We start from the raw sequence: 26450 nt of genomic DNA, 5'->3' as shown, positions 1-26450 counted from the left end.
CACATCTAACATTTGTACTCAGTCAATTCATCATAATCCCATTTGCTGTGTTTTTTTTTTTCCCCACAGGTGTACCTGGAGATACTTTTGGATATCCTGGAGGTCCCGGAGCCAAAGGTCAGCCAGGAGATTCAGGCTATCCAGGTAATTCTTATCAAGTGTTTGTTTAAAACTTGAATGAACTGTCCATCAGTTTTGAAACTTCTCCCACAAGCCAAAGTAATGTTACCTATCTGGCTGATGTGTCTTTCCCAAGGTGGACGTGGCAACGATGGTGCTGCTGGTGACAGCGGCTTTCCGGGAAGTCCAGGTTTTCCTGGAGTCAAGGGAGCCCCTGGTGAAGCTGGACGGCCTGGATTAATGGGTGAGACAGATAACGCATCACTGTCTAACAGCAGTATGTGGACCACACATTGCCAGCTGGTCACTGGTTACATTTTTACCTTATATCCTTTGTAGGCTCCCCTGGTTTCCCTGGGCCAAAGGGTCAGTCTGGCTACCCAGGAAGAAGAGGAGCAGATGGGACTCCTGGAGGTCCAGGAGGTCCCGGAGGTCCTGGAGCCAAAGGTGAGGGGGGAAAAAAATCAAAACGCATATCGCTGATTCTGTTCCTAGACAACTCACTCATGAATGCTTTCACAGGTCTGTCTGGAGCACCTGGGTTGGATGGACTTAATGGCCTTGCTGGACCTAAAGGGCTTACCGGAACCCCAGGTAAAGAATTCCTGAACTCCAGACATGTACAGTTTCTACAGACTGTTTTATCCCTCTGATTGTTCAGTCCTTCAGTTCAGCTGTTTTTCTATATAGTCAGAGGTTTGGGTATATCTTGGTTCCAGGTGGGAGTGCAGGGGGTCGCCCTGGTGCCCCTGGAATTCCAGGGTTGAAAGGCGAGAGAGGTGTCTCCTACCCAGGAGGACCAGGCTTTCCTGGACCAAAGGGAGAGAGAGGAAATTCAGGTGAGGCAGATGTCACAGAAACAGAGCATATCATATAAACATGTTGTGAAATCTGAATAATCGCTGCTGGCTTGTTTATCTCAGGAGGCCCTGGACTCCCAGGATTTCCTGGTCGGCCTGGACCTCCTGGTGAGACGGTGGGATCAGATATTCCTGGACCATCGGGAGACCCCGGCCTCCCTGGACTGGATGGAGAGTATGGTAAATGCATCGTTCCTGTCCGTACTGTATTCACATGGGTGGGGATCAACCCATCCTTGTTACCCGTACCACTTATAACCCCCTCACCCCTTTTTAGACAGGCCTTTGGTTAGCCTGCCAATTTAGGATGTTAAAACTGTTAAGTTTTGTTGTTGTTTTTATGCACTGTTATGAAATTGTTGTTCTTTTTACTTGAAAGCAATGTGTGACTTTGTCTATATAAATAGATTTTACTTACTTTTTAATTAATTCCAACTCTCTGACCGCTAATCTTTTCAGAAGATTTTCTCACGAAGGAAGTGAATGAAAACTAAGAGTATTACAAAAAAATACACATTATTTATTAAAAAATAACAGTGTACATGAAGTGGATATCTGCAACACATTCTTACCCCTCTTACCTTTGAACACTCCTCTCCAGGTTTAAGTGGTCCACCAGGCCCTCCTGGGCCCCCTGGTCCAGGCACAGCTCAGGGAGATAGAGGCGATTCTGGGCTCCCAGGTTTCCCTGGATCCCCTGGCAGGAAAGGAGACTCTGGAGGCCCTGGAGGTCCTGGATTCCCTGGCAGCCCTGGTTTCAAAGGTGAGGCAGTTCTTCATTGACATACAAAATCCAGATAGATGTATTTAACTATTATTATGGAAGAATCAGTTGACAAGTTTCCTTCTCTAAACAATGGCTAATTTTGCTTTTCAGGAGAACGAGGTCAAACTGGCTTCAGCGGAGGTCCTGGCCTTAAAGGTTTTCCTGGTGACTCCGGCTACTATGGAGGCAAAGGACCTAAGGGACTTCGAGGCAGGCGGATTTTAGTTTTTACTACGTGATTTCATCTATTGTATAAAATGCCTCATTCACTTCCACTTAACTTAAGCATCTCCTCCCCTCCCAACTGTCCTTCACTGTAACTACCTGCCCAGGTCCTCCTGGTCGTAAGGGTCTCCCTGGTGTCACACTGCCCAGACCACCAGAAAGATTTGAACGAACTTTTGGAGATCCTGGTTATCCTGGTCAAGTTGGACCCTCTGGTTCCCCTGGAGACCCTGGACAGACTGGATTGCCCGGAGGTCCAGGTTGAGTATTTTTTTTTTTTTTATACTGGCTGTTTACGCAGCCCCTCTGTTCATCCTCAGTCTGAAACAAGCTTGTCACCTAGTGGGGCAGTGTACAAATACTGGGCCTGGATCAGGTATGACACAGTATGTCTACTCTGATGGAATATTGGTAGTGTATGTATTTACAATTTGGGTAAAATTTTCTGTGTCCTTGCTTCTGAATACTCTCCTTGTTTCTCCAGGTCCTAAGGGTCGTCCCGGTCCTGTTGGCAAATTGGGCAGGACTGGCTCTCCTGGGTTGCCTGGTCTACTCGGTGACCCTGGACCCCCTGGTTTCCCTGGACCGACTGGAGACCAAGGTCAGTAGTTTGTGTGTCTATGTGTTTGTCTCACTTAGTACAGTCTATTGAAGATCAGGCTTGTTTTGAACTATGTCAACGGCTGTTAAGTTTGTTAGATTCTTCACGGCAACCAACATCTTGTTTCTTCATCCTCAGGCCTCCCAGGTAAAGCTGGTCCTCCTGGCAGTCCCGGGAGCGTTGGCCGCAGCGTTGGTATCGGCTATACCCTGGTGAAGCACAGCCAGAACTCCCAGGTTCCCATGTGTCCCCAGGGCATGGCGAAGCTATGGGATGGATACAGTCTGCTTTACGTGGAGGGGCAGGAGAAGGCACACAATCAGGACCTCGGTAAGGAAACATGTCACCAACCTGTTTTGTAAAGTTTAAAAATGAGGTTGTTTAACTTTCCTGAGAGACATTTTGTTCCGTCAGATCAATTCATGCTGAATGCCTGTAAAGATCTGGCCTTGTAAGTCATTTAAAGGGAAAAGTAAATGAATGAGAATCGTATGTAATTCATGGAGTACGGTCCGCAAGGCAATTAAAAACCCCTCAAGGTCAGCTTAGGACAGGAACCTAGTTTTGTCCACAGTCTATTTGCCATCCAGAGCATAAAATAATCACATGAGAAATCTCTGAGGTTTCCATATGAAATGAACAGCAGAAGAATGAGAAGGCACAGTACTCTTTTGACCTCTCTATCCTTGTCTGTGTCTCCAGGTCAACCAGGGTCCTGCCTCCCCAGGTTCAACACCATCCCCTTCCTCTACTGCACACAAAGTGAGGTCTGCTACTACGCCAGCCGCAATGATAAATCCTACTGGCTGTCCACGACTGCTCCCATACCCATGATGCCCGTTGCCGAGAATCAGATACGACCTTACATCAGCAGGTACTGTTGGCTGTATTTTTTTTCCCTGTTAAACTTGGCTAAAAAATTAAGAATTTTAATCTCCGGTTTAATCCAGATGTTCAGTGTGTGAGGCTCCATCTCAGGCAGTAGCGGTCCACAGTCAGGACTTGACCATCCCCACCTGCCCCCCTGGCTGGAGGAGTCTCTGGATAGGATACTCCTTCCTCATGGTAGGTCCTAAGTGGAAGACTAAAGAATCTTAATCCCATCCTGCAAAAATGACCAATTGGAGATTTGAATTGAGATTAATGGCCAATAGGGTTTACCTCTTAACTTGACTTCCAGAAAAAGTGGGGAATGTTAAGAAAATTCCTTGTGTATGTCTCAAACTTTAGCGCTAAAATGTTCTAACACCCTTCTACATGGTCTTTGAGCATAAAAACATCGTATTAATTTGCCTCCTGAAGCTGTCAAGTTGCATGGACTTTGCATTGTCACTCATGCAATTTGCAACCTGCAGCTACTTTAATGAATGTGTCGTTATGAAATACAAGCCTATAAACTCCTCAACAAAACAGTCACATTTGGTTTTCCTGCAGCAGCAACAACAGGTAATTGAGTGTTTTCATCTCTGATGCAGCACACAGCAGCCGGTGCTGAGGGCGGCGGTCAGTCCCTGGTGTCTCCCGGCTCCTGCCTTGAGGATTTCCGAGCAACACCCTTCATTGAATGCAATGGGGCCAAGGGCACCTGCCACTACTTTGCCAACAAGTACAGCTTCTGGCTAACCACCGTGGACCCCAGCCAGGAGTTTGTCTACTCGCCAGGGCAGGAGACGCTGAAGGGAGGCCAGGAGCGCTCCAAAGTCAGCCGCTGCCAAGTCTGCAGCAAGCTCTTGTAGTAGGAGGTGAAGGACGGAGCATGAAAGAGATGGAGGCAGGGAAACATCCGGAGGCGACTTATTAACACCTCAAAGAAAAGAAAAAGAGGTGGAGATGATTAACAAAGAAATCTATAAAACAAGAACATGTGACTGACTGACCATGAACCCCTCTCCTACTTCTCTGGTGGTTTCAGATTGAGTCAGGCAACGTCGGTCCCGTTTTTCCAGTTTGCGATCCCCTTAAGGAATGAATGGCTTTATTGAAAAAAGACGCAGAGACAGTAGGAGGGAGGAAATGGTGAGAGGGGAGCACCAGCGTGTTTGCTCTCCTCTAGATTATCACTGACAATGGTGCTATTGTTTATGTTCTTTGTGTTTATTTTATGTCTTCTCTTGTTGCGATGCTGGTGGGATCGGAATCATTCTCGGCTACCTCGGAGAGTGCCCCCCCCCCCCCTTTTTCCAGATAGCATTACGCCGCTCACATTGGACGTCTGCTGCTGCTGAGTCAGTTCAGAACCAAGTCAAAGCAACATCATTGAAAGCTGTTAAAATCCCATTTTTCTGGACTCTTCAGCCACAGCAGATGGTCACTCAACCCTGGTTCATTCATCCTCGCTAACTCCAGCTAGCTTACAGATTATGTGTTCCTTAAAAGCTGTCAGCACGTTTGCACCCTCAGTTATGACTGTAATGGTGAATTTGCAACTGGTTGTCACACGTGTGTACTTGTCCAGCAGTAATATACACATGATTTAAAATAATGTGCCAAAACATGCAAAAGTACCAGTACAGTCCTTTAACTTTACCGTTCAGTTTTATTGTTTTATCTACCTGTGATCCATGTATGTTACACAATGTGACTCTTTGGTGCTACATCACAAGTGAAGTTTGCCCTGAAATGTTTCTGCCAGAAAGGCTTTAGTTAGACAAATCCTGTATAAAACTTCATGTCGTATGGTTGTATAATTAAAAAAAAAAAACAAACTTTACTTTTTTGCCATGTTTTGCTGCAGTTAAACTTGTTATGTTTAACAAAAGATAACTGGCAACAGATAGAATTTATCGTTAGACTTTTACACTTCAAATCACTTGGGGAAAGCATATTTTGGTGTCTTCACCAAAACAAAAAGCAAAAAAACAACAAAAAAAACCCCGACCACTAACTACCTAAAATGTGAAAATTTCAATTTACCATTTGATGTACGCTCGGTGGTCATGAGTTTTTGGTAGTTTGAAACAGAAGCCCATTCTACGCAGCATCGCCATCTGTATTTGGGGTTACAGAACGTTTACACATCGCGTCTCTATTGCGGAAAACCATGGTACTGTATAAATTCACATGCTGGGGTGGAATTTCTGTAGCTGATGAGATCACTACAAGCACAGCTCCGGAAAGAGATGGTTACAAATCGAAACTCGTAAATCTGTGAACATGGCCATTACTCTCTACTGCCTCTTGAGGAAAAAAAATGGTATGACAAGAAAAAAAATAAACCGGTGCTAGCTTGTTAACGTCCATATGTTCCCTTTAAAATAGACCGCTCGCAAGTTAGAAACACATTCTGGCAGACGACCTTCGGGGCAAACTTCTCTCATTAAGGTTAAAATGAAAGGCAACATCAGCTTCTAATCAACTACATGCATAAACCAGCACTTTCCCTCAAATCCACGCTAATAAAAGCTCCAACAGCTAGCTAACAGACACCTGTCATGAATGTCTTGAATGAGACCACCTATTCATATATATATATATATATATATATAAATATATTCGTCTGTATGAATATAGATATATATATTGCACTGATGTGAACTCCTACAATGGGTCAATAAACATCAATCAACATCCCTTTTCACAGTTTTTCATGTATTTTAACTCCCAGTATTATTCTTTATTCTCATTACATTTACAACAGGAAGTAAACCAACAAAACACTCTGTCTGATGGAATGTTAATTATTGCTGTACATAGTGCTTCCTGTATTTCCCAGCGAGTATGTTAGAGCGAATTCTATGATGCTTTTAGCTCCTTTTTTAAACATTTTCTTTTTCCTGTTATGTTTCAGTCTCTGTATCATTTCATTGTCCGTGGATACAAAAATCGGAGGCACTTTTTGCCCGGTTATGTAGATTTTGCAGCCATAACTACGACTGACGGATGCCAAGTTTGCAGCACTTTTCATTTTGCATGTGAAAATGCTAAAATGAGTGAAACTGTTTGATATCAAGTCCTCTATAATGGCGTTATCCCCGGACAGTGAGAGCTCCTGGGTGACTTTTAACCACTACTGTGTTTAGCTCTATTTCTCTGCTGGTAGCCTTCATTTATGTCACGTTTTAGTTTTCTATTTTCCAATTTTTTTTTTTTTGGTCTGTATTTGTTGTTTTGTAATCTAGATTGTAATTATTTTACGTATAAATCATGATACTATCCCCTGATTTTATTTACTGAAATGGGAGGGAATGGGAAGCTAATGATGTGTACATTAAATAATATGGGGGAAAAGCCTTTAGGAATATGTTTAATATGGAAAAACTATATTCACTCTGATGATTTAGCAGACATAATTGTTTCTACTGTCTGGTTGTTCAAGTTCAAAAACAAACAAAAAAAAGTTGGAATCTTTCATGCATCAGCATACTGTAAGTGCCTGGAGTGACAGAAAAGAAATGCAGTTTTCCTCAAAGAGGATTGAAACAAAAATAGGAAATACATGTCTGTTAATGTAATGTGTATTTCTGTGCTCAAACACTTTGAAAAAAAATAAAGTTTTCAAACTAACCGAGGAGGTTTGATGTGTGATTATTATTCATGAGGCAAAAAAAAAGATGCTCAGTCATCAGTCTGGAGAGGAATACTTCCAAAAAAATATCATTTTTGAGTAAAACAAAAATCTGTTTTCTATTAATTTCAATTATGGCTAGTATGTCTTATGTACTCCAGGCCGCCAGATGGCAACAAACAACCAGTAATACTCAGCAGCAGCAGAAGACGAAGCCTGCTGTCACAACAACAACAACACTGCTAGCTAGTAGCGTCAGCTCCAGCAGCGAAGTATATTTTCTCGGCTTGTGTGGGACATTTCAACAGGTGAGTTCTAAAAGTATAGCAACCTAAATATCCCCTCAGTTATGAGTTCATTTTGCCTGCGCGGTTCTACAGGTGTCAAATTACGTAAATGATGAGTTCGTCTCGGCTAACTACAGCTAAGAAGCTAACATTAGCTCCTCTTGGTGCTAGCTCCTTAGCGTCATCACGAACGTTCCTACTTGCATTTTCTCAGAATTTGTGAAGTTGCTGCATACAAGTAGCTCGAGACTACATGGAAGTAGTACTTCTCATACTGTAGTGCCGACGTTAATGCCTTTGCATCTACGGTTAGCGAAAGTTAGCTGTTAGTTCTAGTGGGTCGCAGTTGAAATGCTGATATGTTCGCGTTCAATTTCATCCACTGAAATTGAGTCATTAAATATTATTTTGTAGATTCCAGTGGAAAATAAAAAGTGTAATTCTTATGTTACGTGTCCAACTGGTAGTTTTACAGGTGAAACCATGTTACGTCATAGAAATAGCACCAATTTACCGTAAATAACGAGCCAGAGAGACACTATTCACAACATTTTTGAAGTATTTTAGGTGGAGTCTCGTTGTAATTTGAGGTCAATGTAAAGTGGGATAATCATAAATGAATTTTAAAACAGCTGATCATCTTTAGGCTAAGAATAAATTGAGTTTTACTGTTCCATGAGGATGTAATCCTGTATCCTGTTTTATCCTCAACGCAGGTACGCTGGAATTTTCTGATACCCACTCGGACATGTCCTATGTCTTCATCAACGACTCGTCGCAGACTAGCGTGCCTCTGCTTCAGTCCTGCATCGATGGAGACCTGCCCTTCGCCAAGAGGCTCTTGGAGACGGGCTGCGACCCCAACATCCGCGACAACCGGGGCCGCACTGGCTTGCACCTAGCCGCCGCCCGGGGGAACGTGGACATATGCCGACTCCTGCACAAGTTTGGGGCAGATCTGTTGGCGACGGATTATCAAGGGAACACAGCTCTCCATCTGTGCGGGCATGTGGACACCATACAGTTCCTGGTGTCCAACGGGCTGAAGATTGATATCTGGTAAGAAAACCAGGCCTTCTGGGTCGTCCAAAAACATGTTCCCATGACAAAGTTGTGTTTTATTTATCAGTGCTACGTCTTTCTTTGGTTGTTCTACATACTAGTAACCACAATGGATCGACACCTCTGGTGCTGGCGAAGAGACGCGGCGTCAACAAGGACGCCATTCGTCTGCTGGAGGGGCTGGAAGAGCAGGAGGTGAAAGGCTTCAACAGAGGACCCCACTCTAAACTGGAGAGCATGCAGATGGCCGATAGCGAGAGGTAGGCAGCCATGGAAGGACGGAGGATGGGACTTCCGGTACGGTCAGTGTCCGCCAGGGTCTTTTCTCCTGTAGCTGGCGTGTCGGGGGTGTAGTGTCTTCCCTGCTTGGAGTATAGGGCAGAATTTTCCAGTCCTTGATAGTTGGAAAATGTCACTTTTTTCTGCCTGCATTTGAAGGGGGCAGGCATCATGGCGGACGAGTGTTTGACCCCAGGCATTTGTACGCGTCAAGATGTCTCTTTGCACCCAAAATTTCGTGAACCATCAAATCGGCCAGTTCCATGTTCAGAGATTCAGAACAAGTGCAGGAAGAGGTTTGTGGTACTTCCACGGTCCTTTGGTATCAGAGACACAACGAGCTGTGCCTCCAAAGGTCTGTCAACCTTTTTCTATCAACAGGGAACAGGTTCCAGTCACCTTTTTAAGAACCACTTTGCGGTGCCGTTCTGCTACTGGAACCAACTGATAGATGTTACATGTCATCCAAGAACTGGGGCGCCTTCTCTGAATCAGTTCTTCCTGTGTCTGTGTGTCCCAGCGCGATGGAGAGCCACTCCTTACTCAACCCGAACCTCCAGAGCAGCGAGGGCGTCCTGTCCAGCTTCAGGACCACCTGGCAGGAGTTTGTGGAGGACCTGGGTTTCTGGAGGGTCCTGCTGCTGCTGGTGGTCATCGCCCTGCTCTCCCTGGGTATCGCCTACTACGTTAGCGGGGTCCTGCCTTTCTCCACCAGCCAGCTGGAGCTGGTGCACTGAGGCGGGACGGGTGCGGCAACGGTAGAGGAACAAGTGAAGCTCTGCTGTCAGCTGCTGTTCAGTTCAGATTGTTGATCCCGAGCAGGCCAGATGGCTTTGGCCTGTCCAGGCAGGAAATACCAGTAGGGAGCGCTGGAGAGGCCAGAGACCACCAAGTGTTGGAATAGACGGAACCAACGGGTTTTTTTGAGGTTATTTTGAGGCCACAAGATACAACTTGTTCCCTTGATTTAAGTCGCCCTGGCCGTACAACTCACGCCCTCAATTTTAGTACTTCATATTTTCTGAAGAATTTCTCTCTTGTGGCCAAAAATTAGTCACACTGACGGAACAAGTTGGACCTTTTTGGCCTCAGAAATAATTCAAGTTGTATTTCATGGCATCAGAACCCCCCCAGTGGTCCCTCCAGGGCTCCGTACATCAGATTTGAATCAACAATCCAAAAGAACAAAAGCGACTTGCAATTGAAGAAGACGAAGCCGTAGAGTTTAGTTCCAGTATCGTAACATTTCCCCTTTAACGTGGAGTTTAGCTGCTTTCGACGTAACGACTCGGCGTGAGAGCGACGCCCGTCCCGGACGTGTCTTTTCCATTTCGTTCACACTGTACATTCTGTTACAAGCTGTACATTGCCAACTTTTCTCTCTCTTTTTTTTTTTCAATTGTACCTTTTATTATCTTTTTTTATTTGTATTATTTATCTTCTGTATTTGTTGAAATTCTTCACCTCTCTGTCTTTTTCTTTTTTTTTTTTTTTTTTAAACAACAACAACATGCATTTAATGAAAAGCTTTTTCCTTGAGACGGTTCTGTGGGGATGATGATTGACAGCTAGCTTGTCAGGACGAGAGAAGCACCTTGACGCTTTGCTCTTTTTTGTTGTTGTTCTTTTGTGTTTCGTCCGACGCTTCAACGTTTTTCGGAGTGAAGACATTCCCTCAGAAGCATGCAGCTTTGTTGCGTTAGCATCTGCCATGTTGTGGAGGTGGCGCCCTACTAACCCTCGAAACTGGTTTTATTTCTGACGTCTTATAAACCGTGTAGATATTGTTTGTCGTAGGTTGTTTATTCCATGCGTTTAAATCCTGGTTGAATGTGTGTGTGTGGGGGGGTAATGAATAAAATCATGTGGATGATTCTAATCATGATGTTAACGACACTTTGTAATTATTGCCTGCAACCACGTTTACAGCCAAACGACTTATGACGTGTGATGGGAGACACTAGCATGCTAACGCTTGATCTGCTTCAAATGCTCTTTTTTTTTTTTTAGTGGAATCTGGTGCGGCTCGGGAAGCTGCGGCCTCGGTTGTTTTGTCCATCCATCCATTTTCTTCGGCTTACTCCTGTTTAGCGTCTTGGGGGTGGAGCCTATCCTAGCAGCCCTCAGGTGAGAGGCGGGGTTCCTCCTGGACAGGTCACCAGTCCATGGCAGGGCCAACACATAGAGACAGACAACCATTCACACTCACAGTCACACCTACAGTCAATTTAGAGTCTAGATTAACCTGGTCCCTCTTGATGTCTTTGGACTGTGGAGGAAGCTGGAGTACCAGAGAGAACCCAGCAGGAACAGGGAGAACATGGAGACTCACCCAGAAAGACCCTGTGCTCCAGCCGGGGCTCCAACCTGGAACCTTCTTGCTGTGTTGGCCCTGCCATGGACTGGTGACCCGTCCAGGTTGAACCCCACCTCTTGCCCGAAGGCTGCTGGGATAGGCTCCACCCCCCGCAACCCATGCAGACTCACACCGAAAGATCTGCGCTCAAGCCGGGGATTGAACCCGGAACCTTCTTGCTGTGAGGCAACAGTGCTGACCACTGCACCACCGTGCAGCCCTGGATGTACAGCAGAAATAGTTGAGCTATGCTAACTGTGCCGCTGCACCTGCGTGGTCCACAGGACCAAACCGAACCAACATTGTCATGTTGACATTTCCTCCTCCGGCTGTTTGTTCTTGTCAATCATTAAACAAAGTTTGAATAATCAGGCAGATATCTGGAATTTACACTTGGAACATAGGAAGATTAAACCAAAGAAAAAAGAAAGAAAATAGAAATACTCCTGATGAGTATTTGTACATGGGTAGTGTGTACTCGGAAATCATTGTGAGGGTAAATGAAAGAAGTTTCCACTTGTTTACTTGACTGCTAGCTTGTGGCTTCTGTGTGTGTGCGTGCGCGTGTGTGTGTGTGTGTGTGTGTTACCATGCTCATCTCCTGTTTGTCTCAGTGGTGGCAGTGTGTGTGTGGTGATGGGGGGGGCGATGGTTTCACAATGCATTGTTTAAACGATGACAACAGAAGTATAGTCATCAGGAATATACTTCTGTTGTCATCAGTTACTTCCCTCACATTCCCAACAGTTTTTTGTTGTAGTTGTGGTTTCCCGCAGCCAGTGAACGCATCGTGGCTCTTGATCCGTATGTGTCTGGATTAGAGAAGAATTTACAATACTACCTTGAATGAGTACATCAGTTGTATTCTGAAGTATTATTACATTGAAAGACATAACTTTACATAAGGAGGACTTATATATTTTATAGCAGTAAATTTTCCTCTTGCTTTATGAACAAGAGCTTAAAACATGAAGCCGACCGTGTTTTTTTCCTTTTCTTTTTTTCTTATTCGATCAAATAAACGTGTCGATGAAGGGGGGGGCGGAAATGGAGGCTGGGCTTTTAGAGAAAAGAAAGTTAACTTTGTGGGTGCAAACCGAAGCTTCAGCACGTTGTCACCGTCCTCTGGGTTTACCATCTCCGCAATTAAAAGGTAAGAAACGTGTACTTTTACTTGATAATACAGGATCTGGCTGATGGTTGTTTTGGTTTTTTTTCCCCTCGTTTTTCCTCAGTAGTTTGACGCTTTAAGTTTGTTTGCACGTGTAATGCATTTGCAACCCTGTGAAAGGGAGAGGAGGAAATAAGCTTTTTTATGTATTTATTATATAACTTTTATATTTGCAGGGTTAGAACAACCTTATAGACTGGAAGTTACAAAGCACCTCACTCTGCTGACTTATACCTGTTTTTTCTTCAATTAAGGGCGAGATAATGGAATATTTTCGATAATTTATTTTCTTTTATATATATATATTTATATATATATGTATATATGTTAATTGAAGAAAAAACAGGTATAATTCGGCAGAGTGAGATATATATATATTTATATATATATTTTTATATATATATATAAATATATATATATGACATATAAGGCAGAAGGCAGTTAGCCGCGGTCCGGCGGTCGCTCTGGAACGATTCGATTCAATATTCCAGTAAAAGTTACCGTCAAAATCGAATGCAAGAACTGCTGAAGCAAAGCTGGTTTAAAGAAAAACTGTTCATATTGAAACGTGTGGGACAGAACTTTTGTGGCAAATGGAAACAATAAAGAAAATTACTGGAAAGTAAAATGCTAAACTCGTCGGTCGTGTTAGCTTGCGAGCAGCTAACTCGTTAGCAATGCACGCACTTGAAGTTGTCCCTCGCAAACGACGTTAGCTGAAGCTGCGCTCAATGAGGTTTTTATTCGTTTTATTTGATATTAATAACCATTTTTTTTAACTCCGCGAGGCTCTTCTGCCGTTCCTGCCAATACCTTTGATGTTAAGTCGTTTTTTATGTGGTCGAAAGTGTTAAAAGCTAAAATAGAGTGCTGCACTTGATAAAGCTGGCATTGGACAGGCGAACACCTCTCAAAGGAAAGCTTCTGCTCTAAAGAGGTGAAAACTGGGGTAATTTCAAGTGGGTCAAGTATGGGGTTACAGTGTGTTTTACATGAAAATTCCACCAAGGTGGGATGATATTGTGTGTAATCTAACACACAGAACATATATATATACACACAAATACTGTTATTCGTTTGATAGACAAATGTTATGATGGGATACTTCTAAAGGTAACACAAAAATATGTCAGGAGCCTGTAGAGAATAAAGACAACAGCACAAATGGTTGAAAGAGGGTGGAAGTCCAATGCTGCAGAAAATTGAGTTATTTTACTGTATTTAATAAAAGCAAAACGGCGAATCTGTCTCTCCTCCGTACGAGTTGAAGTTCCCAAACCACGGTCGTGAAGATGCTCCCTTAACCAGCTTCCGCTCACCTGGGATGGAGTTGGGCCACGTGCCCCCGTTCCGCTAGCGCTTCCCGTGTTACCTGTGCCCTCGTGTGTCCTCCAGACATGGCCATCTACCAGCAGCCCACCCACAGCATGCCTGTTTACCAGCAGCCCACCCAGGTGATCACCCATGTCACCACCTCCAGCCTCTCCAGGTGGAGCACCGACATGTGTGACTGCTGCACTGACATGGAGACCTGTAAGTCAACATCCACCTTGGACTGCTAGTGTTAACCGTTGTTCGGAAGCGCTCTGGAGGGCGGTGATGACGTTGTCTCCTCTGCGCTACAGGTTGCTGTGGACTGTGGTGCTTCCCGTGCATGCAGTGCCAAACAGCCAGCAAACACGGCTGGTGCTGCTGCATGCCCATGCTGGACTTCTGCGGCGTGGTGTCCTGCACCCTGCGCGCGTCCATCAGAGAGCGCCACGGCATCCCTGTAAGGCTGGTTTATTCTCTATAACTCACCTGGCAGCCAAAACGAATCATTGTCATCTGTCCAAACCGGTGATATCACAATGCCTGATGTTTTAGGCTGAGTCCTGGAGTTCCTTGAAAATACTTGAATTTTAGTGTGGGGCTCAGTCGTGAACCTCTCGGCTGGTGACACATAGCCTTGTTGTTGCTTTTAACCCTTAAGAGACTCAATGAAAGCGCTGATGTCAGGATTAATGCGGTCACACAAAACAAACAAAATTGAAAGAACTGGGAGATAATAAATCCAGAAAGTCCTGGAAAAATTGTGGAAATGTGCAGTAATAATATATGCAATTCAGTTGATATCAGCTGAGAAAAATCCTTTTTTTGGGGGGGGGGTGTCAATATTTACTTACTTCAGTTTGCTCATGTTCCATCAATTCCCGTGGCTTTTATATCACTCAGCTTAGTTTCACAGGTCATCAGGAATTTCCCTCAAAAGTGGTGGACGTTTCCTGGTAAACGCGAGTATCAACCCGGTACTGTAGTCTTGAGGTCAACGGTATTTATGGTACGAAAAAGTGCGGCCGATTCCTCGTACGGACACGTTGGAAGTCAAGGAATTTTCTGCCCAAACCTCCGCGATCTCCGATGTGTTTGCAAAGAGTCAGACTAATTAACTTTTGCCGCTAACGAGAAGCTAACAAGCTACCAGTCGGCGTAACAGCGGATATTTCTTGATGTAGTAATAAACGGGTATTTAACACGTTTAAGTGTTTGGAGAGCAGACCAACCTCTGAAGGTGCGCGTCGCCGTCCAGATGCACCTTCAGATCCCAGAGGTTTTGGTTCATTTGATTTGGTGCAAAATGTAACCAACTTGTCCTCTTGAGAACCGGTGAAAATGATCCCACGTGCCTCTAAAGTGCCGCATGAAGACACCGAGACCTCCGGGAGCAGCAAAGCGGAATTCCGGCTGCTGAGAGAGTTGAACCCGTTTGGCCGTCTCACGTATGTCCCTTCGGTCTCTGTGGTCTTTCAGGGTTCCTGCTGCGACGACTGCTGCAGCATCTGCTTCTGTTACGTGTGCGTGTGGTGCCAGATGAACCGTGAGGTGAAGATCCGAGCCAGGCAACCGGCCGGCCCGGCCTTCGTCACCACACAGGTCATGAGGGGTTAGATATGGGGGGGGGGGTCCTTCCACCAGCACCGTAGTTCCTGTGGTTCGTTCAACCTCATTCAGTCAGCGATCAGTGTTCGAGGACTTCAACTGTTTAAAGCCCAAAGAAAACACACAGCTCTTATCAGGCCTTTGCTGATCATGGCTCGTGTTCCCCGTGATACCGTTAGCACGTTCCTGTGTTCCTCCTGTCTGATCTGTGAGTCCAATAAAACATTTCCGTTCTTCTCTGCTCGGAGTGCTGCTTCATCTGTGTGGCAAGATCAAGAATTGGCAAGCACACAGTGCTTTTGTGTGTACACACTGTCACTAGTTGCAGTCTTCCATGTGAAAGTACTTCTTTTGCTCAGGTCTTGTGAAACAATTTTGAGGAACTCAAATGTTAATCAAACAGAATCCCTAGATTCTTAAAAAAAAAAACAAAAAAAAAACCTGGAAAAGTCCTGGAAATTTTCTTCCCAAATACTTGTAAGTTGGAGAGTAAGTTGTTTGGTGTTGATTGACTTTTGTGCCATCATTTTTCAAGGGTGAAATACGGACCTGGAACTTTTCTTTAACTGACGTTGTGAATTAAAAACTAAAATAGAATCAGAGCGTTTCATTTTTGTTTGGTTGCTAAAAAAACAAAAAAATAGAATCAAAACATTTCATGGGGGCTACAAGAACAATAACAAAATAACATTAAACATTGATTTTGTTTGTTGGCTAAAAATCAACAAGATAAAGAATTCAATTATTTGTTTATGTTGTAGCGGCTTGATAAATAATTGTCAAATTTACCTTGAAGGCAAGAGAACGTTGTGTAAATTCAGGAGTAAAAATGTGATGAACATTGATAAAACAATATTCTTGTGCAGCAGTTTGTTCTCAGGAGACTTTTTAGAACCCTCCCATTTTGTCTTGCAGGCAGGAAGCAGAGAGAGACTGATTTGTAAGCCTCGCTTCTGCATTTAATTCTTGGTGAGGCAAACCTCAGTCGTCAGGTGTTCCAGTCAAGAGCTGCGCGGTGGTGCAGTGGTCAGCACTGTGGCCTCACAGCTAGAAGGTTCAGGGTTCAATCCCCGGCTGGAGCACAGGGTCTTTCTGTGTGGAGTCTGCATGTTCTCCCTGTTCCTGCGTGGGTTCTCTCTGGTACTCCAGCTTCCTCCCACAGTCCAAAGACATCAAGAGGGACCAGGTTAATCCAGACTCTAAATTGACCGTAGGCGTGGCGGGGAAGTTCCCTGGTAGGAAGTTCAACCAACAACTTCCCCCTGAATCAACGTAGCAGTGTAAAGCGTTGATGTGGCCTCCAAAGGCTAATAATGCAGAAGTGGAGTAAACAGCTGTTATGCCAGTTCTGACTCAGCATAGAAACTGGTTTTCAAGTGTCACTCATAGATCCGATGAGTCTGGTTAATCAAGCAGGATAAGAAGTGCACATGAATATTCAGGATACTCATAAACCGGCTGTGTGACTTTGCCTTTCTCACACCTAAACCTAAACCAGGACCACCGAGTCTGTGAGGGTACCAGTGTCACGCAGGTGCAGGTCTGAGGTCGACTTACAGCCAACAGAGAGAGAGAGACAACCTCAGAGTTAAAGTTTTAACAATGACCGATCCCTATCTATCTCTATCTCTATCTCTATCCTATCTCTATCTCTGTCCTATCTATATCTCTATCTCTGTCCTATCTATATCTCTATCTCTGTCCTATCTATATCTCTATCTCTGTCCTATCTCTATCTCTATCGCTGTCCTATCTCTATCTCTATCTCTATCTCTGTCCTATCTCTATCTCTATCTCTGTCCTATCTCTATCTCTGTCCTATCTCTATCGCTGTCCTATCTCTATCTCTATCTCTATCTCTATCTCTGTCCTATGTCTATCTCTGTCCTATGTCTATCTCTGTCCTATCTCTATCTCTATCTCTATCCTATCTATATCTCTGTCCTATCTCTATCTCTATCTCTATCTCTGTCCTATGTCTATCTCTGTCCTATGTCTATCTCTGTCCTATCTATATCTCTATCTCTGTCCTATCTATATCTCTATCTCTGTCCTATCTCTATCTCTATCGCTGTCCTATCTCTATCTCTATCTCTATCTCTGTCCTATCTCTATCTCTATCGCTGTCCTATCTCTATCTCTGTCCTATCTCTATCTCTGTCCTATCTCTATCTCTATCTCTATCGCTGTCCTATCTCTATCTCTATCCTATCAGAATCGAACTACTGAACTTCAGTCTCCCACTCCCTCATCCTGATCTTTTCTCTTTCACTTTCAGTTCTGTGGAAAGAAGGGAAGGCGATAGAGGAGGAGAAAATCTGCTCCCTCTGTTGCCTTCAGGTGCTCTCAGAAAGATTGTGTTTATCAGTGCTCAAGCATGGGCGGCTGAACTGGGACCTTGTAGTTACTTTGATTAGGTTCACCTGATGAAGTTAGACATTTCTGATAGGAGAGGATTAGGAGTTCTTCATGGTGCCGTCTTGACGACTGTACTCCTCTAGAGGGAGATGTTGCAGTAGAAGTATCTGTACTGAATAGACTTGGCATTGTTTTATGAACTGATTAAGTTATTGAATTATGAGTGTTATTCCTATGAGGAGCCTGTTACTTATCAACAAAATAGAATATATATGTGCGCACACTCATAATTATTCAATTGTTTACCTCCTGTTATGAGCTTGTCTCAGGATACCACGACATCACTTCTGTGTTTGCTCACACCTCACCCTTACCAGGAGTACTCATATATACTTGTATATCTTCTTATACACGCGTTCTTACCCAATAAATTTATTTGCCTCTTCCCCGGCATCCTGGTTCCCCCTCACCGTAGCTTTGTTGTTGTACCTCACGGATCCCTGGTTCCTACACTAATTTTGGTGTTTCTGGATTTGCAGGCCTGGGATTGGAACCCTTGATCTCCAATTCTCGAGTCAGTTGATTTAACCATTGTACTATTGAACTGCTCACTCGTGTGTGTGTGTGTGTGTGTTCCTTTGATTTTGTATGGTGGCTAAAAAAGGACCAAAAAAAAACTCATTTAAAGAAAGATTTATTAGCTTTGTTTTGTATGAGGGTTGTTACAACAACAATGTTTGTACGGTGGTTTAACAAACAAATGATACTTAATTTGAATTTTTTGTTTGGTGGCTTAAAAAAGAAACAAAAAGGAACTTAAGACAAAAAAAACTTGTATTCGTGTAAACTGCAATGTGTGTAAAAAAAAAAAAAAGTACATTCATTGTTTGTTTGTTTTACAAATATTTTCATTGGGATTTAATAAACCAAAATTTCTCTTTCTTTTCAAAATGTTGGACTTGTAGGTATGGTTAAAAAAAGAAATTAAAAAGTAACCAAAAAATCAATTTTCATGGCTAAAGACTGAAAAATAAGACGAACAATTCTTTCTTTTTTTTATACATACAATGGCAAAAAAAAATGTAATAATTTAACGTTTTTATATGATCATATGTAATCAAAACAAACAGAAGTGGCCATGGAGAGTTTGGCGCGTTGATGCATGTCGTAGTTGGTTTGACAAACAAAATGACGACCCTCACAGTTGAGTTTCCTCAACAAACTCTGACACTGCTTGACGTGTTTAAACCTGTAAATCAAAGGCCGCAGTGTCCCGGTGGGTTTGAGCCACGCCGCAGACAGATGACGGCGGGTGGAGTCCCGAGCGGTTCACAACTCGTCTAGACGGCATCCTACGTGCCAGCCCGAGGACACCAGATCACATCCGGCTTTGAACATGATAGCAGCAGTAAAAACGGACACTAAGTCCGCCTGGTAGCAGGACAGACGGGATTAAATACGAGAGCTGCCGAAGGAATGCTACTGTCACAGACACACGCTTTCCTCCAAGGGCTTCTTGTGCCCCCTTGTGGCCGGAGGGGGTCCCTACACCCCGTCTGAAGATGGTTTCTCACAGATTAAAGGAAGTACTCGAGCGTTTCAATTGAGATTTTGCCTTAAAAGTCAACTTTGATGACACTAGAACATATATTTGTTCCCAAATCTGAAATTCACTGGAATTCATCAGGGTTGTTTTTTTTTTCCATTTCTACCACATACCATCAACAGAGGGCGCTGCTGCTCAGTTTCACCACCACATTCTCACAGACATCTGCTTCTTTCTGTGTGTACAAGTGGTTTTCTGCTACCTGCAGTGCAGCAAACCTCCCCGAAGTCCAGATCTCTTGGCCACATGACACTGAAGATGAGACCACCCACGTGTGAGACCACCATCTGTGTCCCGGCGGGCGGGAAATTAGAATGGAAGGAAACCTGCTGTTGGTGTCGAATAATTCTTAAATTCTTAACAAGTAAGCAAACGTCACGGCTGTGTTGGATAATTTGAGGAATCAGTGATTGTGTTATTCTTTTAAACCTCTGATTTTACGTCAGATGTTTCACTTGTGGGGGAGAGAGCCTTTTTTCTAAAACAAATTGGTCAAAAAAAAGTAGAATGAGGTGTATTTTTGTGTTTGGGAGACTTGGTGGCGGAGAACAATGAGTGGTTGAGGGAAAATTCAAACCAGCAGATGTTGTAAAAAGGCCAAGGGTCACCTCCCTGAGCCTGAAATCAGATTGGTTACGGTTCAGATCCAACTAGACGGAGTTCACCACAAAGTGTACGCCCCATAAAAGTCATACGAGCGCACACACACACACACACACACCGGCCATGTCCGACCCATCCACACCACAGATGGGAGTCTCTTTACAAATACACCACCTGGACAGGCTGGGTTTGTGTTACCGCAAACCTTTTACCATGTACCACCCCCCCCACCCCACCCTTGAGTTGTTTGATCGCTAATCCTGCACCCAGCAGTTCTAACAGACTGGACGCCATAACAGCATCCAGAACAAGTCCCCTACTGAAAAAAAAGGTGGTGGGATCGCACTGGTAACCCCCCCAGGCGTAAATCACCGGTCCCTTCTAATACGGTCGCTGCCAGAACAAGGTTCCACTTGACGACAACAAAGACAAAATGAGGTTCCGTTGCAGACTACAAAGAGAACTGAGGAAGGCTTGAGACGTCCCAGACATTTGGGGGTGAAGACAGGACCAGACGACATGCGGCTTCCAGGAATACGTGGGACACCAGCTGAGGGTCTGTGGAGACAAAAAAAAAAATGTCCATGAATTTCACGCTACGACTGTAGTGAAGGAAGTATCAAGAAAGTACTGGCAATAATTTACCTTCTTCACCTTCAGTTTTCCTGGTGGAAAATTCTCTGCAAAATTTTGCAAGAAAAATTTCAGCCAATGAATAAATGATGATTGCGCTACTCTCTCGCCAACTTCAGCCCCGGCCGAGTTAATGATACCGCGCGGTGGAGAATGTTGCCGTAGGCCATGATAGATTTAAAAAAAACACAAAACAGGAAGGGCCGAGCGTGTCCACGGCGTATCAGTGTGTGTGTGCGTGTGTGATAGCATGGCTGCCCGGAGCTGCGCCATGCTTGATTAGTCCTAATCTAGCTGGGAGTTGGGTTGCGGTGTTGGCGGCGTGTCTCTATGGAAGGCATGCAGGCAGCGGATCACAAGGATTGACCCTCTGCCTCTCAGGTTAACAGAAGCCCTGTGTGTGTGTGTGTGTGTGTGTGTGTGTTTCTTGTAATGACAGATTGAGTGTAAAACAGCAGATCGGAGAGAATGAGGAAAAACTACATGAAAAAAAGCAAACTTTAAGAGAAATGTGAAATTTGAAGTTTGTCCATGGGAGGAAAAGAAAGATCTAGTTGAACTTTGAGCCCAGGAGGAGCCGCTTCTCGTAAAACGTACCCTCGGCAGGTTGTAAACATAATACCGCACGCTCCTCCACCAGAGAAGACGCTCGGGATCTCACCAGAACAGTAGTCCTGCCCAGTGGCACCTGCGAAAAACTCCTGCGCGAACAAATGTGAGCAAAGCTGCAGGCCCGGCGCTCCGCCTGCAGCAGAGCGAGCCACCGGCTTAAGTTGTCTGTTAGTGTCTATGTAAGTGTGTGTGTTTGGGGAGTTTTGGGATCAAACCCTCATGTCGACAGAGGCTGCACGAGGAGACGACCGCTGACAGGTGCTTCCTGTACTAATGCAGCGAGTGCTTTGCTCTCTCTCTCTCTCTCTCACACACACACACACACACACACTCTCAAGGCCAGCCTATTACTTCACTTGCAAGACATGACAGGCACACTCTTTGTCTATCTGGGGTTGTCCTTCATCTTAGGGGTCTTTTTTTTAAATTAATAAAGTAGAAATATAGTATAAATTGCAACAACAAAAAAACTTCACTAAAGGTGTATTTTGCACTCCATTTGCTAAAAAAAAATAGGTGTCTCTGCGACTTCAGAATGCAGCTACTTATATCTAGCTTGAAGCTAACGGTGGCTAACAACAGCTCAGACACTTTGTCTTTCTCAACCTCTTTTCCGTCACAACCCACATTTTTAGTTCTGTTTACGTGGCCTCCTGTAAATGCTGGGTCCTTGCTGTTGTAATTCGTTCGGGTTGTCCTTCATCTCAGCGGTCTTTTTTTTAAAATTAATAAATAGAAATATATGCTAAATTGCTAAAGAAATACTTCACTAAAAGTGTATTTTGCACTTTGAGCACACACAAATAGGTGTCTTGGGCCCATAGAGACATCCTGCATTACTTCTTTGTGTTTTCAGAATGCAGAAAGAGCGAGCCCCTTATATCTAGCTTGAAGCTAACAGTGGCTAACAACAGCTACAGGAAAAACACACATCAAAATTGTCCTGCAAAACCTTGAGCACATTGTTCTGTTCAGTCCCCCACGTTCTCTATCCAGGTGTACACTCAGTACTCCACAAACACTTCAAACAGGAAGTGTTGCAGCTTCTGTAGTTCTGGGGCAGATTTTGTGCAAGCTTTAGTGAAATATCCCTCAAAATTCCCCAAGTACTCCTCCTATTAGGACTTTTCTTATTACAAAAGGTACTTTTGTGGGCAAACCTGGAAGCTAGTATCGCTATTGGTTCCCACGACCAAAAGCCTCTTGGATTTCAACAGTGGATTCTTGATTTTTGCGGATAATTAACTCCAATGAAATATAGGTTTGTGAGACTTATTCCTAAAAAACAGCGCCACTTTAATGTTTGGGTTTTTTTTGGCGTAAATGCAATACATAGCTAACGTTATGCTAGCAATGATCTCCATGGTGGACTTTGCCATTACCTCAAGTAGCTTCGCACCTCCTGTTTTTAGTGTGAGGGTTGTAATGTAATGTTTGTCTACTTTATTTAAAAAAAAAAAAAAAGAAAACGGCCTCAACATTTTAATGCTGTATTGACGACGTACTTTATGAGGTAGAATAAATTTGAAGACATCCAAAGGACGCTTAAGCTAACCAATTTCCACAGACCTTTAGCTGAGGAATTCATCCAAAACCCGTTGACTGAGACAACAGAAGCGTTAATCCAACAACGCTAACTTGGTTGTGGGTTGTCAAACTCTCTTCCGGGCCACTATTTTGTACACTGGAAGGAAAATCTTGCTACAAAAGAAGAGCAGAGTCAAGCTATGAGGGAGACGCGCAAAAAATATCATATGCTAATTCTCCATAGGTTCATAACTGCGAGTGACCCCCTGATCCACATTGACTAACAAAGTGGCGCTGCTTTAAATTCAAAGTTTTAGCCGTTCATCTGTGGTTTACATAATTTAGAGATGCAGTTCATTCCTCCTGGTCATAAGTGAGCCCCAAATTGTTTTTTGGTTGTTGTTTTTTTTCATTTTATAGAATAACTTATGAGTGTGTGTCACTAATGAGTTGATAAACGACCAGGAGGTCACAGGCCTGCTGACAGAGAAGTGACAAGTCACTCATATGCTTATTTTGTAGAGCCTTACACACACTCACACTGTACCCTACGATCAGTTCCAGTAAGAGGGTCGTCAGTCAGCAAGTCTACTTTACTCAAAATATTTTCGATTTGCCAGTTTTAACTGAGTGGTCCGGCCAATCGGTGACGCCGCCTCTACCAAAACATAACGACTCAACCAATAGGAGCTGTTCCATCTGTCTTAACACCCCCACCCCACCCTCCACCCCCACCCCGACGCCATGACACCTAATCTGCCAAATAGAAACCATGATGACCGATGCTTTTTAGATCAGAATCTGGGCTCCCGACTGTCTATCGCAGGATTCCTGCCCGATTAGAAAATGGTAGTTTGGTCTCTGTGTCAGCTGTCCACGGACTTCTGATGGCTGATAGCGTCACTTTCCCCAAGTCTTCCACCGCGTGTTGAGACTAGACGTGCAGGAGAGAACGTGGAGGTGACAGGTGTGAAGGCCTCATGAAAAAAAAAATCAGATTTTTAATTTCCTGTCTAAATGCAATCATTTCCGTATGAATTCATTTAAAAATTTGAGGCACAAAACAAAAGCAATAACATGGTCAATGCCCGTTTTTATTCATAAAAAAGGGGGATCACATTTTTTTGAATAACTTTTGACTACATTGTGTATCAAATGTGAGGTAGAGTTAATCTGCACATTCTGTACATTGTGTTCTTTATTTTCCCGTTGTGTGAGCATGACATAAAGAATAAATATGACTAGAACAGTAATCAAAAACTGAACAGACAAATACTGTGTGGCATTCCATAACTCACTTTCCTTAGTAGAAGATATTTAAATCGTCATAAATTATTTTTCACATTAGCAACAACAATTTTGGAGGTTTTCAAGAATTTCTTTGCTGATGATGAAGTTGTTTCTTCACATTATTAAATCAGTATTTGGACATCCGATCGTTTCGTGCGTGCGAGTTTTCTGAGCTTTCCTCTGGCAGTTCGAAGCAAATTCATTTTGAAAAATAAACGTTTAACAAAAGGAAAAGAAAGTCTGTTTTTTGTTATTTATACGGATCCTCCTGTAGAACACACAACAGGGAGTGTGGAGGGCGAGGGGGGCGTCTCCGTGGCGGTAACCTCGCCGCCATCTGTTTGGGGCGCTACTGAGGATCGAGCGTCGTCCTCTCTCTCTTTGTCCTTCTCAGCCAGGAGGTGAGGGGGGATGTACCCTGACTCACTGTGATAGTGCCGGGGTTTGTCGGGGGATTTTGCAGGACAGCGGCCCCTCTTGTCCTGTCCCCGAAAGCCCCTAAGTTTGGGGCTCCAGTGTTCCCGCCACTGGAGGGCCAAAGTGGAGCGGTCTGCCACCAAGCGGCTCTCCTCCGGTGCCCAACCTCTCTCTCCTTCCTCTGCACCGATCAAAAGAAAGGTCCGACCCACGTGGAGGGCGGGGCAGCCACAGGTGAGGTCACGGTCAGGGACCCAGAGGGACTGGGGTCCCCGACGAACACGGGAGGTGGATCTTGTTCGGAAGACGGTTTGCACTGAGATGGAGAACTGCCACCAGGGACCAGAACGCTCCATCCCTCTAACCTGAACCTTCAGCACTGACAGTTGGAGAGTTGAAATAAGTCTTACTGCTATTTTTCAACTTAGTATTTCATATTATTTGTTATTTATTAATATTTATATGAAATAATATCAAAGAAAGTCCAGATACCCAACAGTTTGACATGTCTTCCATGCTATGTTAGCTAAAGCAGTTCAGCTTTTTTTTCATGCAGTGTTAAAGCAGGACTATCTGTTTTTTCTGTTTCAGTTTATACAATTATTTTTTCCTCTCGACATGCTATGTTAGCTTAAGCAGGAGTTAACTTTACATGTTTTTTGGTTCTTCATGGAATGTTACATAAAGCAGGACTAATTGTGTGTATATATACACACACACACACACACACACACACATTTTCTGCCCAATGCTTAAACAGTTGTCAAAGTTAGCTAGAGCAGCTCAACTGCTTTTTTTCTCCATCACGTAGTTAGCTAAAGCAGGACTTTAGCTGTTTTTTGTTGTGTCATGCTACATTAGTTCAAGCAGTTTAACTGTTTGTTTTTCCTCATGCTACGTTAGTAAACCAGTTTAACTGTTTGTTTTTCCTCATGCTACGTTAGTAAACCAGTTTAACTGTTTTTCCCCTTCCTGCTACGTTAGCTAAAGCACCAACAGATATTGCTGACATTTATAGTCTTTGTAATTATAAAAAAAATACAAACTAAAACCAAGCAAAGAAAATCCAGATACCCACCATAGTCCTTGAGACAATAGGTCTCCAGGTTCATCCTGACTTTACCCTGAGACGGATGGCAGTAGGACACACACTCCTCAGCTATGAGAGAAGAGAGTGTATCATTACACAGCCACCATAACAGCACATGTCTTTACCCTTAATTACAATATGGCGGCTTGTATTTGTCATCACAGTATCCAGTGACTAACAGATGACACCCCCCCCCCCCCCCCACCACTGCAGCAGGTGGGACGTTCTAAACTCCACCACTAGAGGGGAGTGGTTAGCTGCTACTGCGTCACTGCCTGGTTACACACTCTTTAGTTGTGAAATGCAGGACACCAGTGCAATTTTGGTATGTACGTCTATTACTTTTCCTTTAATAAAATACATAGAAAATTGAAATATATTCATGAAATGTATTTGAAACTGATAAAGGATAATGCAGATAATGGTTACTTTTAATATTTTAAGCACATTTCGCAAATATATAATTATTTTGATGACATTTCTGTACTTTTACTGAAAGTAACCACTTGAATACATTGTGAGTTCATGAGTAGGCAGTAGCCCCCCTGATGGGTCATGAAAGTTCTGCAGGTGCCCAGTAAGAGTACATTTACAAGAAATACTTTTTTAAAAATACATTTTTTATTAAAACTTAAAACTATCATAAAATTGTACGATTAAATAAAATTTAATAAACAAAATAATATTTTACTTACATTTTTGTAAGTCTCTCATTGTTGTGATTAAAATCAGAGTGATTTTCAGATTTGAAATTGGGCCGTGGCTTTGTGACATACACTTTTGTGTTCCTACTTTCTTACCGCATACATGTTTAAAATACTTTTTTTTTTTAAAGTATGTGAATATTGCTATGAAAACAGTATTGCATGAAATAGTTTGGAAACATCATTCTATATTCACTAAAAATCAAAGGCAAAATGGGTCATTGAATGTATTATTATGTATTATTATTGCAAATCTATACTGCGTATGATAGTTGATGTGTTGGAAAATGGCGGTAAATCTCATATCTCAGAATTGAACCCAAACCGTCTCAGGCGTTCGAAGTGTTTGTCCGCGTATCTGCTCACCGATGCTGTACTGAGGTTGGTACACGGGGGTGGGAGCGACTTCTTGGATTCCTTCAAACAAACAAACAAGGATTTCAGACAGGTGACAGAGACA

The 26450-nt window shown here is 43.5% G+C and overlaps 4 protein-coding genes across 9 annotated transcripts in view; 3 read left to right on the top strand and 1 right to left on the bottom strand.

Annotated features, from left to right (window-relative positions):
• The window catches only part of col4a6 (collagen, type IV, alpha 6), a 116920-nt gene extending 110865 nt beyond the window's left edge, over window positions 1–6055 (top strand). For both annotated transcript variants that reach the window (XM_086197544.1, XM_086197543.1), the window contains 14 exons: window positions 70–144; window positions 257–364; window positions 460–567; window positions 643–714; window positions 840–959; window positions 1044–1160; window positions 1582–1743; window positions 1858–1956; window positions 2079–2231; window positions 2456–2572; window positions 2711–2902; window positions 3275–3446; window positions 3523–3637; window positions 4048–6055. In XM_086197544.1, coding sequence (XP_086053670.1) covers window positions 70–144; window positions 257–364; window positions 460–567; window positions 643–714; window positions 840–959; window positions 1044–1160; window positions 1582–1743; window positions 1858–1956; window positions 2079–2231; window positions 2456–2572; window positions 2711–2902; window positions 3275–3446; window positions 3523–3637; window positions 4048–4308 — 1871 coding nt within the window. In that variant the 3' untranslated portion in view covers window positions 4309–6055. The remainder of the gene's footprint in view (window positions 1–69; window positions 145–256; window positions 365–459; window positions 568–642; window positions 715–839; window positions 960–1043; window positions 1161–1581; window positions 1744–1857; window positions 1957–2078; window positions 2232–2455; window positions 2573–2710; window positions 2903–3274; window positions 3447–3522; window positions 3638–4047) is intronic.
• Window positions 6056–7260: 1205 nt separating this feature from the next.
• Window positions 7261–10201, top strand: ankrd46b (ankyrin repeat domain 46b). The gene is made up of 4 exons (XM_086197070.1): window positions 7261–7384; window positions 8080–8422; window positions 8527–8685; window positions 9225–10201. Exons 2-4 carry the CDS (start codon window positions 8112–8114, stop codon window positions 9439–9441), a joined length of 687 nt encoding a protein of 228 aa, XP_086053196.1. The 5' UTR covers window positions 7261–7384; window positions 8080–8111; the 3' UTR covers window positions 9442–10201.
• Window positions 10202–11128: 927 nt separating this feature from the next.
• On the top strand, window positions 11129–16806 carry ponzr1 (plac8 onzin related protein 1). Of its 3 annotated transcripts, none has more exons than XM_086197240.1 (4): window positions 11129–12213; window positions 13627–13764; window positions 13857–14002; window positions 15022–16803. In XM_086197240.1, exons 1-4 carry the CDS (start codon window positions 12090–12092, stop codon window positions 15157–15159), a joined length of 546 nt encoding a protein of 181 aa, XP_086053366.1. In that variant the 5' UTR covers window positions 11129–12089; the 3' UTR covers window positions 15160–16803. The 3 variants fall into 3 exon arrangements, with proteins under 3 accessions (XP_086053366.1, XP_086053367.1, XP_086053368.1); XM_086197241.1 differs by lacking the exon at window positions 11129–12213 and adding an exon at window positions 12675–12967 and having other exon boundaries at window positions 15022–16806; XM_086197242.1 differs by lacking the exon at window positions 11129–12213 and adding an exon at window positions 12986–13168 and having other exon boundaries at window positions 15022–16806.
• Window positions 16807–18020: 1214 nt separating this feature from the next.
• The window catches only part of ntn5 (netrin 5), a 32143-nt gene continuing 23713 nt past the window's right edge, over window positions 18021–26450 (bottom strand). For 2 of the 3 annotated variants that reach the window (XM_086197994.1, XM_086197993.1), the window contains exons 5-7: window positions 26357–26407; window positions 25275–25355; window positions 23566–24575 (exon numbers count right to left, since the gene is read on the bottom strand). In XM_086197994.1, the coding sequence (XP_086054120.1) occupies window positions 24034–24575; window positions 25275–25355; window positions 26357–26407 (674 nt within the window). In that variant the 3' untranslated portion in view covers window positions 23566–24033. Of the gene's footprint in view, window positions 20276–23565; window positions 24576–25274; window positions 25356–26356; window positions 26408–26450 lie in introns of those variants that run through there. The other variant, XM_086197995.1, reaches the window with a different exon arrangement.

Source organism: Aulostomus chinensis, chromosome 24 (genome assembly GCF_037954235.1).
Source record: "Aulostomus chinensis isolate RoL2024-O1b breed Wild chromosome 24, RoL_Achi_v1.0, whole genome shotgun sequence".
NCBI lineage: Eukaryota > Metazoa > Chordata > Actinopteri > Syngnathiformes > Aulostomidae > Aulostomus > Aulostomus chinensis.
Note: the sequence above shows the minus strand (reverse complement) of the source record. Positions and strands in the feature narration are given on the sequence as shown.